This window comes from Mirounga angustirostris, unplaced genomic scaffold (genome assembly GCF_029215605.1).
Source record: "Mirounga angustirostris isolate CCGP_5_RB_7025 unplaced genomic scaffold, mMirAng1.0.hap1 SCAF_6, whole genome shotgun sequence".
In the NCBI taxonomy this organism is placed as follows: Eukaryota; Metazoa; Chordata; class Mammalia; order Carnivora; family Phocidae; genus Mirounga; species Mirounga angustirostris.
In genome coordinates, this window is record NW_026991714.1 from 148,547,192 (window position 1) to 148,561,385 (window position 14,194).

General features: G+C 46.9%; 1 protein-coding gene across 1 annotated transcript in view; it reads left to right on the plus strand.

The window, feature by feature from the left end:
* The window catches only part of FANK1 (fibronectin type III and ankyrin repeat domains 1), a 99,236-nt gene that overhangs the window by 69,527 nt on the left and 15,515 nt on the right, over positions 1-14,194 (plus strand). The window contains exons 2-3 of the mRNA XM_064595447.1: positions 4,359-4,536; positions 10,473-10,597. Coding sequence (XP_064451517.1) covers positions 4,359-4,536; positions 10,473-10,597 — 303 coding nt within the window. The remainder of the gene's footprint in view (positions 1-4,358; positions 4,537-10,472; positions 10,598-14,194) is intronic.

Here is a 14,194-nt window from a genome sequence, read left to right on the forward strand (position 1 = left end):
GGACATAAAGAGGCCCCTGGCTGGCTTCCTACCCATATTCTCAGTGTCAAGGTGGATGGCAGCCGAAGCTCTCTGCCTTCTTGGCCCCCACTTAGGGTTCTGTGCTCTTTTCAGACCGTGTTCTTTTTTGCAGACTGAGTTCCCGAAGATGAACAGCCTCCCTGGCCCCAGTGCCGTGGGGAATTTACCCTCCCTTCCCCTTCCTGTGCATAACATCCCCGCTCTTCAAACAATGATAGTCTCCATTTTTCTTGTCAGCTTCTCATGCTCATTTTTCAGTTTCCTGGGGGTTTAAGCTGGTTCACAAGTCACACCTTATTTTTAAAATGAATGGTTTCATTCAAAAACCCGACTCTTAACTCTAGAGAACACATTGATGGTTACCAGAGGGACAGTGGCTGGGGGGCCGGAGGAAATAGGGGATGGGGATTGAGAGGACACTTATCTTGATGAGCGCTGAGTAATATATGGAAATTGAGCCATTATGTTGTACACCCAAAACTAATATAACACTATGTTAATTACACTGGATTCAAAATAAAAATAAAATGAATGGTTTGAAGACCTCTTTAGATCTAATGAATAGATTTTTCACCCAGGTCTACCTTCAGATCTCTGCTCCTACAAGGTGGTATGGTTTAGGGTTCAAAATAAGGACTCCTGAGTCAGACTGCCTGGTTCTGCCTATTACTACGTCTGACTTGGGCAAGTTCCTTAACCTCTCTGTGTCTCTGATATTTTATAGTGGTAAAAGGATTTTTATTATTTCCATCTGTAGTTGTAGCGAAGGTTACCTGGATAAATAAGTGTAAAGCATCTATGACAGTGCCTGGCACCGAGTAGATACCATACGATTTTTGTTGTTCCCCAGCCACTAGGCATATCACTTGCCATTTCTGGCCGCTCCCATGGAGGCTCAGTGCTGACCCAGGCCTCTGTTCCTTTGGCATCCTGATGTTTGCACTTTGACTAGTAACCTGTTTATACATATATTTTTGGATCCTAAAGCCAACATCCTAAAATATGTCATAACAAAAATACCAGAATTCTTATCAAAATCATACGGCTCCATGTACCATACAGGTTTAAAATGCAAACATTTTGCCAAATAGGTTTTAAATTCTTAAAGAACTGAAACCCTACAAATAGAGTGGCAAGTCTCCCTCCCCATGACCTCTCCATCCCTTCCCTGACTTCTTGGAGATAACTCTATCCTGGTGGTGTGCATCCTTCCCATCCATGTATTTAACCTTTACTGCATATTTGTGTATTCACAAACAGTATCTAGTGTTGTGTTGTAAAAACTTACATAAGCAGTATGATGTAGCGGATCCTTTGAACGTGTGTTTTTCACTTATTAAGATTTACCCGGCGCCTGGGTGGCTCAGTCGTTAAGCGTCTGCCTTCGGCTCAGGTCATGATCCCAGGGTCCTGGGATCGAGCCCCGCATCGGGCTCCCTGCTCCGCGGGAAGCCTGCTTCTCCCTCTCCCACTCCCCCTGCTTGTGTTCCCTCTCTCGCTGTGTCTCTTTCTGTCAAAATAAATAAATAAAATCTTAAAAAAAAAAAAAAAGATTTACCTATATTGTGTGTAGATCTAGCTCCTTTTAGCTGCTGTGTAAGATTTCATTGTATGAAGTACACCGTAATTAGCAAGTTCATAGGCTACTGAGTTATCACAAAACACTTTGAATATTTTTGACTCTGTTTCAGAGCATGAATTTAAACCCAGATTTATCCAATTCCATCATGCCATGCTTTCGATAAATACTAGGAAAATCAAGTTGGGAAAAATGAGCTTGCAGGCTGCCCCCTAGTGTATCTGTGGGAAGTAAAGGAAATTGGTGGTTGTCTGCCCTCGGGGCCTGGAGCAGGCAACAAGATCAGGGCAACCCTGCCTTCCTAAAGGAGGGCTACACTGCAGGATGCCCCGGGGTTTGTGGGGAGTAGTAGGTCCGCTACTGAGATGGGGCTTCAGGGAAGAACAACACCCTTTATTAGTGAATAGCAAGTGTGGTAAATCACTGATACTTCTGAGGCCTGAAAGGCCCCGTGGAATACAGAGAGTTTTTAAAAGAAGTGTCAGACATCAGGGGCACCTGGGTGGCTCAGTGGTTAAGTGTCTGACTCTTGATTTTGGCTCAGGTCATGATCCCACGGTTGTGAGATCAAGCCCTGCGTCAGGCTCTGCGCTGGGTGTGGAGCCTGCTTAAGGTTCTTTCTCTCCTTCTCCCTCTGCCCCTCCACTTGCTTGCGCTCTCTCTCCCAATAATAAAATCTTAAAAAAAAAAAAAAAAAAATAGAAGTGTAAGACATGGACCCAGCCCTCAAGGAACGTAAAAATCTAGCAGGGCATGTAAAGCTAACATGAAGTGCAATAGCCGGATGGATGCTGACCAACTTGGTGTGTGCTGTGCTGTGCCCCTTGTCTTCTTTGGTAGCAATAGCCTGTATTGTTCTCTGCATCTCATTCAACAATACTTCCTGGAAATCCTTTCAAGGCATCTAGAATAGAACTAGTTCATTTTTAAAAGACCATGGAAAATCAAGAAATGGGCAGAAGACATGAACAGACATTTCTGCAAAGAAGACATCCAAATGGCCAACAGACACATGAAAAAGTGCTCAACATCACTCAGCATCAGGGAAATCCAAATCAAAACCTCAATGAGATACCACCTCACATGAGTCAGAAAGGCTAAAATTAACAAGTCAGGAAACGACAGATGTTGGCGAGGATGTGGAGAAAGGGGAACCCTCCTACACTGTTGGTGGGAATGCAAGCTGGTGTAGCCACTCTGGAAAACAGTATGGAAGTTCCTCAAAAAGTTGAAAATAGAGCTACCCTACGACCCAGCAATTGTACTATTGGGTATCTACCCCAGAGATACAAATGTAGTGATCCAAAGGGGCACATGCATCCCAATGTTTATATCAGCAATGTCCACAATAGCCAAACTATGGAAAGAGCCTAGATGTCCATCAACAGATGAATGGCTAAAGAAGATGTGGTATATATATACAATGGAATATTACGCAGCCATCAAAAAATGAAATCTTGCCATTTGCAACGACGTGGATGGAACTAGAGGGTATTATGCTAAGGGAAGTCAATCAAAGAAAGACAAGTATCATATCTCACTGATATGAGGAATTTGAGAAACAAGACAGAGGATCATAGGGGAAAGGAGGGAAAAATAAAACAAGATGAAACCAGAGAGGGAGACAAACCATAAGAGACTCTTAATCTCAGGAAACAAACTGAGGGTTGCTGGAGTGGAGGGCGTTGGGAGGGATGGCGTGGCTGGGTGATGGACATTGGGGAAGGTATGTGCTATGGTGAACGCTGTGAATTGTGTAAGACTGATGAATCACAGACCTGTACCCCTGAAACAAATAATACATGATATGTTAATAAAATAATAATAATAAAAAAGACCATGGAATATTCCCTGCTATGGACATGTCATTTATTTGACCATGCCCTTATTAATAGGTCATCTCTTGTTTGCTGTAACCTGCTAAAAACTGTAGCACTTAATATCCTTGTAGAGATGTCCCTCTGTGCTTTGGTGCTCTGATTTCTGCAGGCATGGGAATGCTGGAGAGAGGGCTATGTGTATGTCTAATTTTAATACATGCTGCCATATTGCTTCCTAAAAAGGCTAGAGTTCCTGTTTCCCTACCAGCAATGTTTGAGAGTGTCCTCTCCCTACACTGTCACCTCTAATAGTTGGGATATCTCCTCTTGGGCTTGACTGGATATAAAGTTATATACCATTGTTTTCAATCTCTGTGGCCAGTAGGGAACATCCATGTCTGTTTGGACATTATACTGGCTATTCGTTTTTGAGATTTTGTGCGCTGCTCATCTTTTGCCTGGTTGGTTGTTAGCCTTTGGGTTTTTCCCCTTGGTTAGTCTATAAGAGCTGTTTATTTAGAATAGATATCAATCCTTTGTCATCTGTGTCACAAATATTTGGACAAGCTATATTTGTTGGCTTTGTTTACCAGCCAGTTCACTGAAGGATTATAGCAGCATACTGAGTTTCATTAGCTCAAAAACAACCTAATTAGTCTGATATATTAACCATCATTTTGGAAAGGTCCATAAGTGAAATATGGTATTGATGGGTTATGATACAACCTACTCGTTGAAGTATGTGGTAGCTCACTACATCAGCTGGATTTTCTGTCACTTAAGCTTTTCAGATATTCTTCAAGCAGCAGGGGGGAGTACTCAAATCTGTGTCTGATGCATAGGAAAACAGTCTGATCTCTGAGCAGGTATAATGCACTCAGCTGATCTCGGGTCATTATGGAAATGGAGTCCTTAAAGTCTGTATTGTTCTTTTTTAGAAATCACGCCATCCTCAAAGCCTCATCCACCTGTTGTGGGCAAAGTGACTCATCACAGCATCGAGTTATACTGGGATCTGGAAAAGCGAGTGAAACGGCAAGGACCTCAGGAACAGTGGTTCAGGTTCTCAATTGAAGAAGAAGACCCCAAAATGCACACTTACGGTATCATTTATACGTAGGTGCAATGTTGAATTGCTTAACATTTTGCTTTGATTTCCTGATGCACTGGAATGGTTTTTATTGTCTTTAAAAAGACTCATTCTGGGGGCGCCTGGGTGGCTCAGTCGTTAAGCGTCTGCCTTCAGCTCGGGTCATGGTCTCAGGGTCCTGGGATCGAGCCCCACATCGGGCTCCCTGCTCCGCGGGAGGCCTGCTTCTCCCTCTCCCACTCCCCCTGCTTGTGTTCCTGCTCTCACTGTCTCTCTCTCTCTGTCAAATAAATAAATAAAATATTAAAAAAAAAAAAAAAGACTCATTCTGAAATGAAAGAAAAGAATGAGCTGGCATCATCAGCCAGCATGCTTTTTATGAATTAGAATTTTTGGAAAATCAGCATTAGCAGTAACTTTGAAATGAAGCCTCCTCTACCTTTGAGAGAGTCTTAGGCTCCTGCAGTATTCACATGGTATATTTTAAAATTCTAAAATGTAGAGACAGAATCAAGAGCATTTGAAATTGGAGGAGGCTGCTGTGTTTGGAGATGTGGGCTGGGGCCTCCACGTCTACCCAGGACATCTCTGGACCTTCTGTCACCCCGCTGTTCTTGGTTAGCTGTTCTCAGGCTGTGCTGGTCCCCAGGGCGGGGCCTTTCTCGTTAGGGTTCCTCCTGTTTTCACATGGCTGGTTCCTTCACACCATGCAAATACCAGGTCAAATATTCCACCCGGGCACCCCCTCTGTCCTGACATTGTTTGAGGTGCTCCTAACATTCGGCTCTGCTGGAATTATCTGTCCCATTGACCTGTTCATTTTGTCTCCGCACCAGTGTTTAAACTCTGAGAGGCAGAAAAGATTCCTGCTTGCTTAACACCTGATACCCCCACTCCTAGGCAGTGTGGGCACCTAGCGGGTCCTCTGAAGACTTGTCACGCGAATTAATAAATCAGTGTAACTGGGGGTAATCAAGAAGTCCTTTTTTCCTTAGCCTTCATTTCAACTCATTTCTTCCCTTTGACTGCTTTACCACTTGCCAAATGACTGTCTTAGGGATACCAAAAATGTGATACAAATGTGGCTGTGAACTAAAGTTAATTTTGAGGGGTGCCTGGGTGGCTCAATTGTTAGGTGTCTGCCTTCGGCTCAGGTCATGATTCCAGGGTCCTGGGATCGAGCCCCGCACTCGGCTACCTGCTTGGCGGGAAGCCTGCTTCTCCCTCTCCCACTCCCCCTGCTTGTGTTCCCTCTCTCGCTATGTCTCTATCTGTCAAATAAATAAATAAAATCTTAAAAAAAAAAATAAAAGGGGCGCCTGGGTGGCTCAGTCGTTAAGCGTCTGCCTTCGGCTCAGGTCATGATCCCAGGGTCCTGGGATCGAGCCCCGCATCGGGCTCCCTGCTCCGCGGGAAGCCTGCTTCTCCCTCTCCCACTCCCCCTGCTTGTGTTCCCTCTCTCTCGCTGTGCCTCTCTGTCAAATAAATAAATAAATAATCTTTAAAATAAAAACAAAATGAATTTTGAGATAATCATAGATTCCTATCAGGCAGTAGAAAGAGATAATAGAGATCTTGCGTGTATCTTGCCCGTGTCCCCAGGGCTAACGTTACGGGATGCCATAGGGCAGCCTCACAGTCAGGAGACTGGTGTTGATGCGGTCAAGGCCCAGAGCATTTCCAGCAGTTTGCTAGCTTTTTCTCAAGGTGGCATCGAGATGATGTTGAGGGCATTAACAGAGGCTTTCACTCTTCCCTGAATGATGACAACCCTGAGATTTAATGAGATTTAATGAACAATTGGTTGGTTGGTTTTTAGATACAAACAAACAAAAAACCCCAAAACAACAACAAAACCAAATGCATTTCTCTGAAATGTAGTTACCATCTGCAAATAATTTTGACCCCACGACTCAAAAATGGTATTTTAATGAGGTCATGCCGTGTTATTCTCTATTAGGTAATTTCCATCTGAAATCTGAAAGCATGAATTAGGATATTAGAAGTAGGAGTATGGAGAAGGGAAGAAACATCCTTTCTTTCCCGGGTGCCCCTGGCACATATGCTGCTCTCGGGCACGTCAGGTGGGGCCGTGCTTGATGCTCCTTCCTCTTCTTTCTCCCTTCTTGGCCCGCAGCCAGGCGGACCGCCCCCGGCCCCGCTGGAGCTCAGCCACGCACTGGCCTCCAGCCTGGGGCATCTGTCGCGGCTGTCGCACGTTCCCCAGAGACATGAGTGCTGTCGGGCTTGGGGGGCGGTCCGCCCGGAGGAGGGCCTGGCATCCTAGAGCTGGCAGCAAGACCTGCCGACTGCCACCCCCAAGCTTGCCTGCCCTCGGAGAATTGACGGCAGAAGTTGCCACTAGGTGGCAGAATGAGACTGTGTTAATCTTGACCTCTTCCGCTTCCTTCCACTATTTTCTCTAGGTATCCTGAAGACTAGCAATGCCTTACTTTGAAAAAGCGGTTTCCGAATATCTGACCTTGGAATTATGGATTTAAGAACTTCCTTTTGACTTGTCCATTTCTGTCTGTGTTCACCACCAGCCCATCCTGAATCGGTGGTGACCTCACGGCCCCTTACCCTGTTTTGTGAGTTCTCCCTTTGCAAGTGCCTCATTCTGCTTCCCCTCGTGATATCGTGGCATTTCCGCCCGACCAGGACGCAGCCTCCATCTTCTGACTAGTGTCCTGATGCATCTCCAGGTCCTGCAGCGAAGTTGCACATTTGCTGAATGAATGGGCCTTGTCGCTCTTCTCTTGTCTTCTAGCCTTCCATTCTATCTTACTAATCATCCTTTTGTCAAATTCTCTTCAGGGAATCTCCATTTCTGGAAGTATGAAGGTCAAACTGCAGATGATGCCCTTCACAGTTGGCCCACAACCCGCCTGCCTTGTTGTCTCTTATTTCTGAGCATGAATCCTCCAATGAGATCTGTTTACTGTCCTTTGAATAGGCCCTGACTTTTCTTGTGTGTATGTTCAGCAGTTTTTTCTGTTCAGACCAATGTCTTCCTGGCTGATCCTTTCTTCTACATGGTTAGATTCTACCTCCACTAAGAAACTCACCAATAACCTATTCTCTACCCCTCTAAATTCCTGTGACAACTGTGCATTTCATTCATGAATCATTCATGCACGATTATCTTGCATTTCAATCAGCATGTATTAAAGGGTACCTACTACGCACCAGACACTGCTCTGGATGCAGGGGATGCGCACTGAACAAACGGACAAAAATTCCTCCCTCATGATGAGAAAAACAATAAATAAGAGATGTAAGTGAAAATACAGAGTAGGTAAATACAGATGGTGAGAAGTACCAAGGAGAAAAAGCATAGGAAAAGTTGGGGGTTTGGAGCAGAGGTAAAGAAGACTTCCCTGAGAAGGTTGCATCTGGATAAAGAAGCAACTGAGGCAGATCTGGAGCCTGGAGAGTATCTGAAAGAAGAACATTCCAGGTAGAAGAAATAGCAAGTGAAGCCCCCTTGAGATGGGACTGGGCCCAGTATGTTCCAAGAACACTGAGGAGTCGAGTGAACGAGCAGAAGAGCAGCACGGGATGAGGTCAGCAAGGCAATGGGAGGCTGTTGCTGGAGTCTGGGGGGTGGTGGTGGGGGGCAGAACTGTGGCGGGAAAGCCAGCGGAGACTGCTAGGCTGAGGAGGGGCAGGGCCTGGCTGACACTCTTGCTCTCTGACGGTCGTTCTGGCTGCTGAGGTGAGAATAGGCTCCATGGAAGCACAAGGCAGCGAGTACTTCTGCAGTAAGTGAGGTGGGAGGTGATGGAACAGGGCGAGCCGTAGTTGAATTTAGGATGGTTTGAAAGACAGACTTGAAGACTTTGCTGGTGGCTCAGAGAGGAGATGGGAGAGAAAGAGGAGTGTCAAGGGGGTAGATCTAGATCTGCCCCTCCTGGACAGGCGGGTTTTGCTGCATTAAACCTCAACTTCAGAATCTCCATGCTTTAGGACAACAGTTTATTTCCCACATGACATACCCAATGTGTTGGCCATGGCTTCGTTCCACGGTGTCTGTCATCCACATCCACCCGGGCTGACGGAGCAGCCTCCGCCTGGAGGTTGCCAGTCACTGTGGCCATGGGCAGAGGGCCAGGACACACTGTTTCTAGAAGCTTCCATCCAGAATGACCCATTTCACTCCTGCTTCTGGTTCCTTGCTCAAAGCAAGTCCTACGGCCACGTCTGAGTTCGACAGGGCAGGAGTAATAGGACCCTTGGGGGAGGGCACCAAATATTTGGGACCAATAATCTAGTCTTCCCAGGTGGCACCAGCGGATTGGGCCTGAGCATCTCCAATAACAAAGATGGGAAGATGGGGGGTGTGGAGAGGAGCAGAAGCTCAGTTGGGGCATCAGCTGGAGGCCGAGTGGAGATGTCAAGGAGCAGCAGCTGGGGAAGATCGGCCTAGGGGAGAGTCCCCAGCTCCTGCTGGACTGGATTGGAACTGCGGGGGCGGGGGGAGCATAGAGAGAGAGGGCAAGTCTGGCAACCGAGTCCTTAGGCGTTCCAGTATTGGGTTTCTCATGTTCCATGTTTGCTCAGCGGCTACATCAAATATTTGCTTATCGACTGACAACAAAAATACAGGCAAGCCCTAGACTTTCATCTGCTCTCCTCTAAAGTCCTAAGACTGTTTTACTCGTTTAGGTACCAGGCGTGGGCCGTGGGAAGTTGTGCTTCTCCACGAGCTTCCCGAACGGCTTCCGTTTGTCTCCCCACAGCTGGGCTGTGATCGTTGTGGAGTACCGCGGTGGACAGCTGTGTCCCGGGGCCCCTGTGTGTGTCTCGTACTCTCCTCGGGGTCCTCTCGATTGAAGGGAGAGTCTCTAGGCTTCCCTAAATGTGCCCAGTGACTTCCGTTTTCTAAACAGTTGTGTAATTCCTCTTTCCAGGGGTGATGAAGGTGCTGCTTGCTTCAGCGTGAACTTAGGATATTTAGCAACATTGAATTTTATTGGGGGCACTTTTGATTTTATTTTGGTTGGAAACTATGTTAAGTATTTGACACCTGACATTGAATTCCACTGAAGCTTGGACATTGTATTCAATTTTCGCTCCTAAAGATCTTTTCAGATGCCACAAATTCTGGGCTCCCTTTCTAGGATTCCCATATCTATAGATATGGATGTATGCTCACCTAGTGAGGAAATCCAGCTACTCTTTTTTTTTTTTTAAGTTTTATTTATTTATGAGAGAGAGTGAGAAAGAGAGAGAGCGTGCACACACAAGCAGGAGTAGCTCCAGAAGGAGAGGGAGAAGCAGACTCCCTGCTGAGCAGGGAGCCCAATGCCAGGCTTGATCGCAGGACCCTGGGATCATGACCTGAGCCAAAGGCAGACGCTTCACCCACTGAGCCACCCAGGTGCCCCAAAATCCACCTATCTTGAGACCACTTTGCACAGGTGGATGTATTTTAGATGATGATAATGATTTTTAAAGCCATGCAGTTTTTCTGAATATTTATCTTGGTTTTAGAACTTTTACTTTTATGGTAAATATATTTGTATCGACTCTTAACCCTTCTGTTTTCTTGGTTTCTTAATTCAGATGTTTTTCTTAATGCCACTGGTATCATTTCTTTATTGTCTTTGTTGTAGTTTCTTCTTTGTTGATGATGTGATGTATCAGTTATCTCTTGCTGCATAACAAACCACCCCCAAACTTAGTAGTTTTGCTTAAAGCAAAAAAAAAAAAAAAAAAAAAAATCCTGTGTTTGCTCATGATTCTGCAATTGGGGCAGGGTGGGAAGGGACGGATGCGTGACTTGTCCTTTGCACTCAGGGCACTCCCCGTCTAGTGTGGGAGACTGATAAAAGCCAAGATGGGGTCATACTGGAAGTAGACAGAATTCACACCTTGCTTCCACCTGCTTTTAGTGACTTTCAGGGCGTTCCTATTTGATCCCCTGGGGTCCTCATCATGTGTGTCTCCTCCCACATAGGGGATACTCAACAAAGCACGTTGTAGAAGGTCTGGAACCACGAACACTATACAAATTCCGACTGAAGGTCACCAGCCCCTCTGGAGAATACGAGTACAGCCCAGTGGTCTCTGTATCTACCACCAGTGAGTATACAACCACTGTCCTCCTTTATCTAAAGATAAATGAAGACAACAAGCCATAGAGAGGTAAAAATATCTTGCCTTTTGCTCGGCCTTACTGGAAGCAGAAACTTTCATTTTTTTAGAAAGATTTTATTTATTTTAGAGAGAGAGAGAGAGAGAGTGCATGAGTGGGCAGGGGAGGGAGAAACAGGCTCCCTGCTGAGCACAGAGCCTGACCTGGGGCTTGATCCTGGGACCCTGAGATCACAACCTGAGCTGAAGGCAGACGCTTAACCGAGTGAACCGCTCAGGCTCTTCCATTTTTAAAGACTGTGCTAATACTGTTCCCTGGCCAGGCCAGGCCACAGCAGGAGGGAAGTCTGTGCTTTAACAAACGGGCAGAGCTGTTCTGGGGCCAGCACCGCCCTGGGAGTGCACATTCAGGACTAAAAGTACAGAAGGGTGGAGTCGCCTTTCTTGGGAAGTGGGCCGGGGCGTGTGGGCTGAGAAACCGTCTGCCTGTTGGGGTGTGCCTCAGGTGACAAGGTCTGCAGAGCACTTTGTCCCTTTTGAACAACCTCAGTTTTATGTCTTGACACACAAATCAGATTCCCAGGGAGGCTGTGAGTGAGGAAGAACGAACAGTGGGACTGACACACACACACACACAGGCGGGGCAAGGGGTCAGCTGCCTCTGACTTGCGTGTCCTTCTCCCAGGTCCCATCTGAGGGTGCAGATATTTTCTGTGATTGGTATTTTAAAACGTTTCAAAGATGTGTGCATGTCTAGAGTGTGGTAAAGATTAAAATAGTCAGAAATGTTCTTCATGGCCCGCTCGCTGAAAACACTTGTTTTCAGTTGCACAACAAAAATCTTCCTCTTGTGAGTAAAAGTGATTTTAAAGTTTTAGTCAATATTGCATATGGCATATGTGGGTGTACACACACATATACATATATAAGTAAAACATAGTTTTCCTTCTATGGCTTTCAGTTGTGTCCTTTATGCATTTATTTGGAGAGTTCTTTTTAGATTTAAATTCAATTATCCAACTTATAGTACATCATTAGTTTCAGATGCAGTGTTCAGTAACTGATCAGTTGCGTAGGACACCCAGTGCTCATCATATCACGTGCCCTCCTTAATGCCCATCACCCAGTTACCCCATCCCCCCCACCTACCTCCCGTCCAGCAACCCTCAGTTTGTTTCCTAGAGTTAAGAGTCTCTCAAGGTTTTTCTTATGTGGAGATATTTTTATGTGGATTAAAGATGATTGAGGTTTTGAGTTAGCCTATCATCTCTTCGTTTGCAAACAAGGCACTAGGAAGTCGGGTCTTAGTTTGGCAAACTGAGAATTCAGTGACAGCTGAGGGGGGGGGTGTACCTTCCCCAAGGTGCTCCGCTCGCTGCAAAGACACATAATTTCAGAGGAGACTTTCCAAGTGCAACGGTCAGTTACAGAGACGCAGGTCAGGAAAGAGGGCTTGTCCTTCATGTGGTGACCATGAAAGCATTTCCTTCCTATAGGAGCTCCGGAGCTCTGGAGCTTTTAGGGGAAAGAAAAGGCAGAGCCGCTGAGTGTGAGTTGGTTTCCTCTGTGTTGAGGGCAGGCACAGAGAAGGGAGGAGCAGGGGCAGGAGAAAAGTTGGCAAAGGGGAACCTATTGTTTGAATAGAGACTCTCTAGGGGACACTGGGCCAGTGTGCTCCCTCCTGTCCTGCTGTCCCCAGCCAGCCACAGGCCACGCCCGCACTCCTCTGCCTTTGCCCCTTCTCTCTCGAGTGCCCCCTCCTCGGAGCCCCCTTCCTGGTGCCCCCTCGGCTCCTCTGTCTGCTGAGCCACTCGCCAGGCAGAGCTCGCTCAGGGGCGGTTCCTTGTGTTTGCCCCAGTACCCGGCTGGGTATCACCTCCAAGTGCATCTTATTACGTGTATTTTTTCATCTTCGTCTCGTACCGACTTGCGTGCTTCCAAAGTGGAGGATGTGATGAGTCGGTCATGTCTGGTGTAGAAGATAAAGGTAAATGGATGGACAGACGGTGAATGGAAAGGCCCAGAGGCAGAATTAGGATGAGGAGGGAAACACTGATTTTCTCAGCTCGCACTCCCATCTGTGGGGAGATGGACGTGCGTCCCAGGGGCTGGGGAGGGTCCCCCTGCACCTGCACGGTGAGGGCGAACAGGATGCAGAACCAGCCACGGTGAGCCTTAGCTTGCCCACTGGCATCTTTCCTCCTGCCATATTCACGCCAGGACAGGGGCTGCGGGACCTTCCGGCCAGAGCTGATGTGTTGGGCAGGGGGGCGGGGGGGGGTTGCCTACCGTTTGGAGCTCTTCGGGAAGGCAGAAACCATGGTAGCTTTCTATCAGCTGACAAGGATTGTGCTGCCTTCCTGCTGAGCTGGCTTCCGAGAGGGAGCCACGGAGACCTGGTCCAGGGGCCCAGGGCATTTGTGACTGCAGTCCGTGGCTTCCGTGGGCCACTAGGCCAGACCTCCTGCAGGGACCAGGGTGTGATGGAGACGTGGTTCCTGGTGATGACCTGCAAACCGGGCTTCCTGCAAGTTTCATGGTCTGGTCACAGTGCTGTGCTGCAGAAGAGACAGACTCTCAGCCTCAGGGGGCTCTCCCGGGTGGCAAGGGTCCCTCTTCCTGATGGTTGCTGCTCCCTTATGCTATTATTAGATTTATAATATCCAAAGCAGACTCCCTCAAGGAGGTAGATCATGCTAAACAAAGAATTAAAAATGGGCATATTTTCCAAAACAAGTAAAAAATGCTTCTGTGGGTTGATCATTTGCATTCAGTTTGAAAGTGTTTTTAGTGAATCACGAAAGCATGTACTTTGTTTGAATAAAGGATGCTCAGCCTTTTTTTTTTTTTTTTTAATTCCAGGTAAAGTACATGAGTCTCTTGCTTAAATGAGGCATGCAATTTTAATCAATTGGGCCCTTAAAAAGAGACAAGCAGCTGCTGTTTGTTAATTGGCAAATCTCTCCTCCAATGAGCTCATCATTTATTCAGTGCTTCTAACAGACCTGAATTCCACCCAGAAAGGTGTTAACCGCCACATTATAATATCTGCGGGCACATCTGCCACTAAATGACCCTCTTACAGACCATGGGGATGGCTTTCCCCTCCTCCTGGGTGTCCCCTCCCCTGGCCCTACCTGATGAGTTCCATCCAGTGGGGATGCAAGGGCAGGCACTCACAGACATCCTCCTCACGGGCAGCACCGATTCAGTATTTGTTTGTTGTTGCAACACTCAGGGTAAACATTAGCCAAACAAACCCACAGAGGCAAAGCCTGCCTTTTTTGTATTCATTGAACTTGATGGCAGTCCCCTGGGCCAGGCCCACCATGTCTTTGAGGATTCAGGGATAGGAGGAGTGGAACGTTCGGCTCACCATGGAATTTCCTCTCTCTGTGACTCCTGCCTATAGTGGGAGGGAGAAAGGACTGCTCTGCTCTGCTCTGCTCTGCAAAGAGGAGCCTTTTCATTGTTCCTCTGTCTGATTCACATAAACGGAGACCTTTGTGTGCCTTGGTTGATCCATGTCTGGTCTGGTGCTAATCCTCAGTACCTCATTGCCTTCCTGGCAGTGGTCTGAGAGGG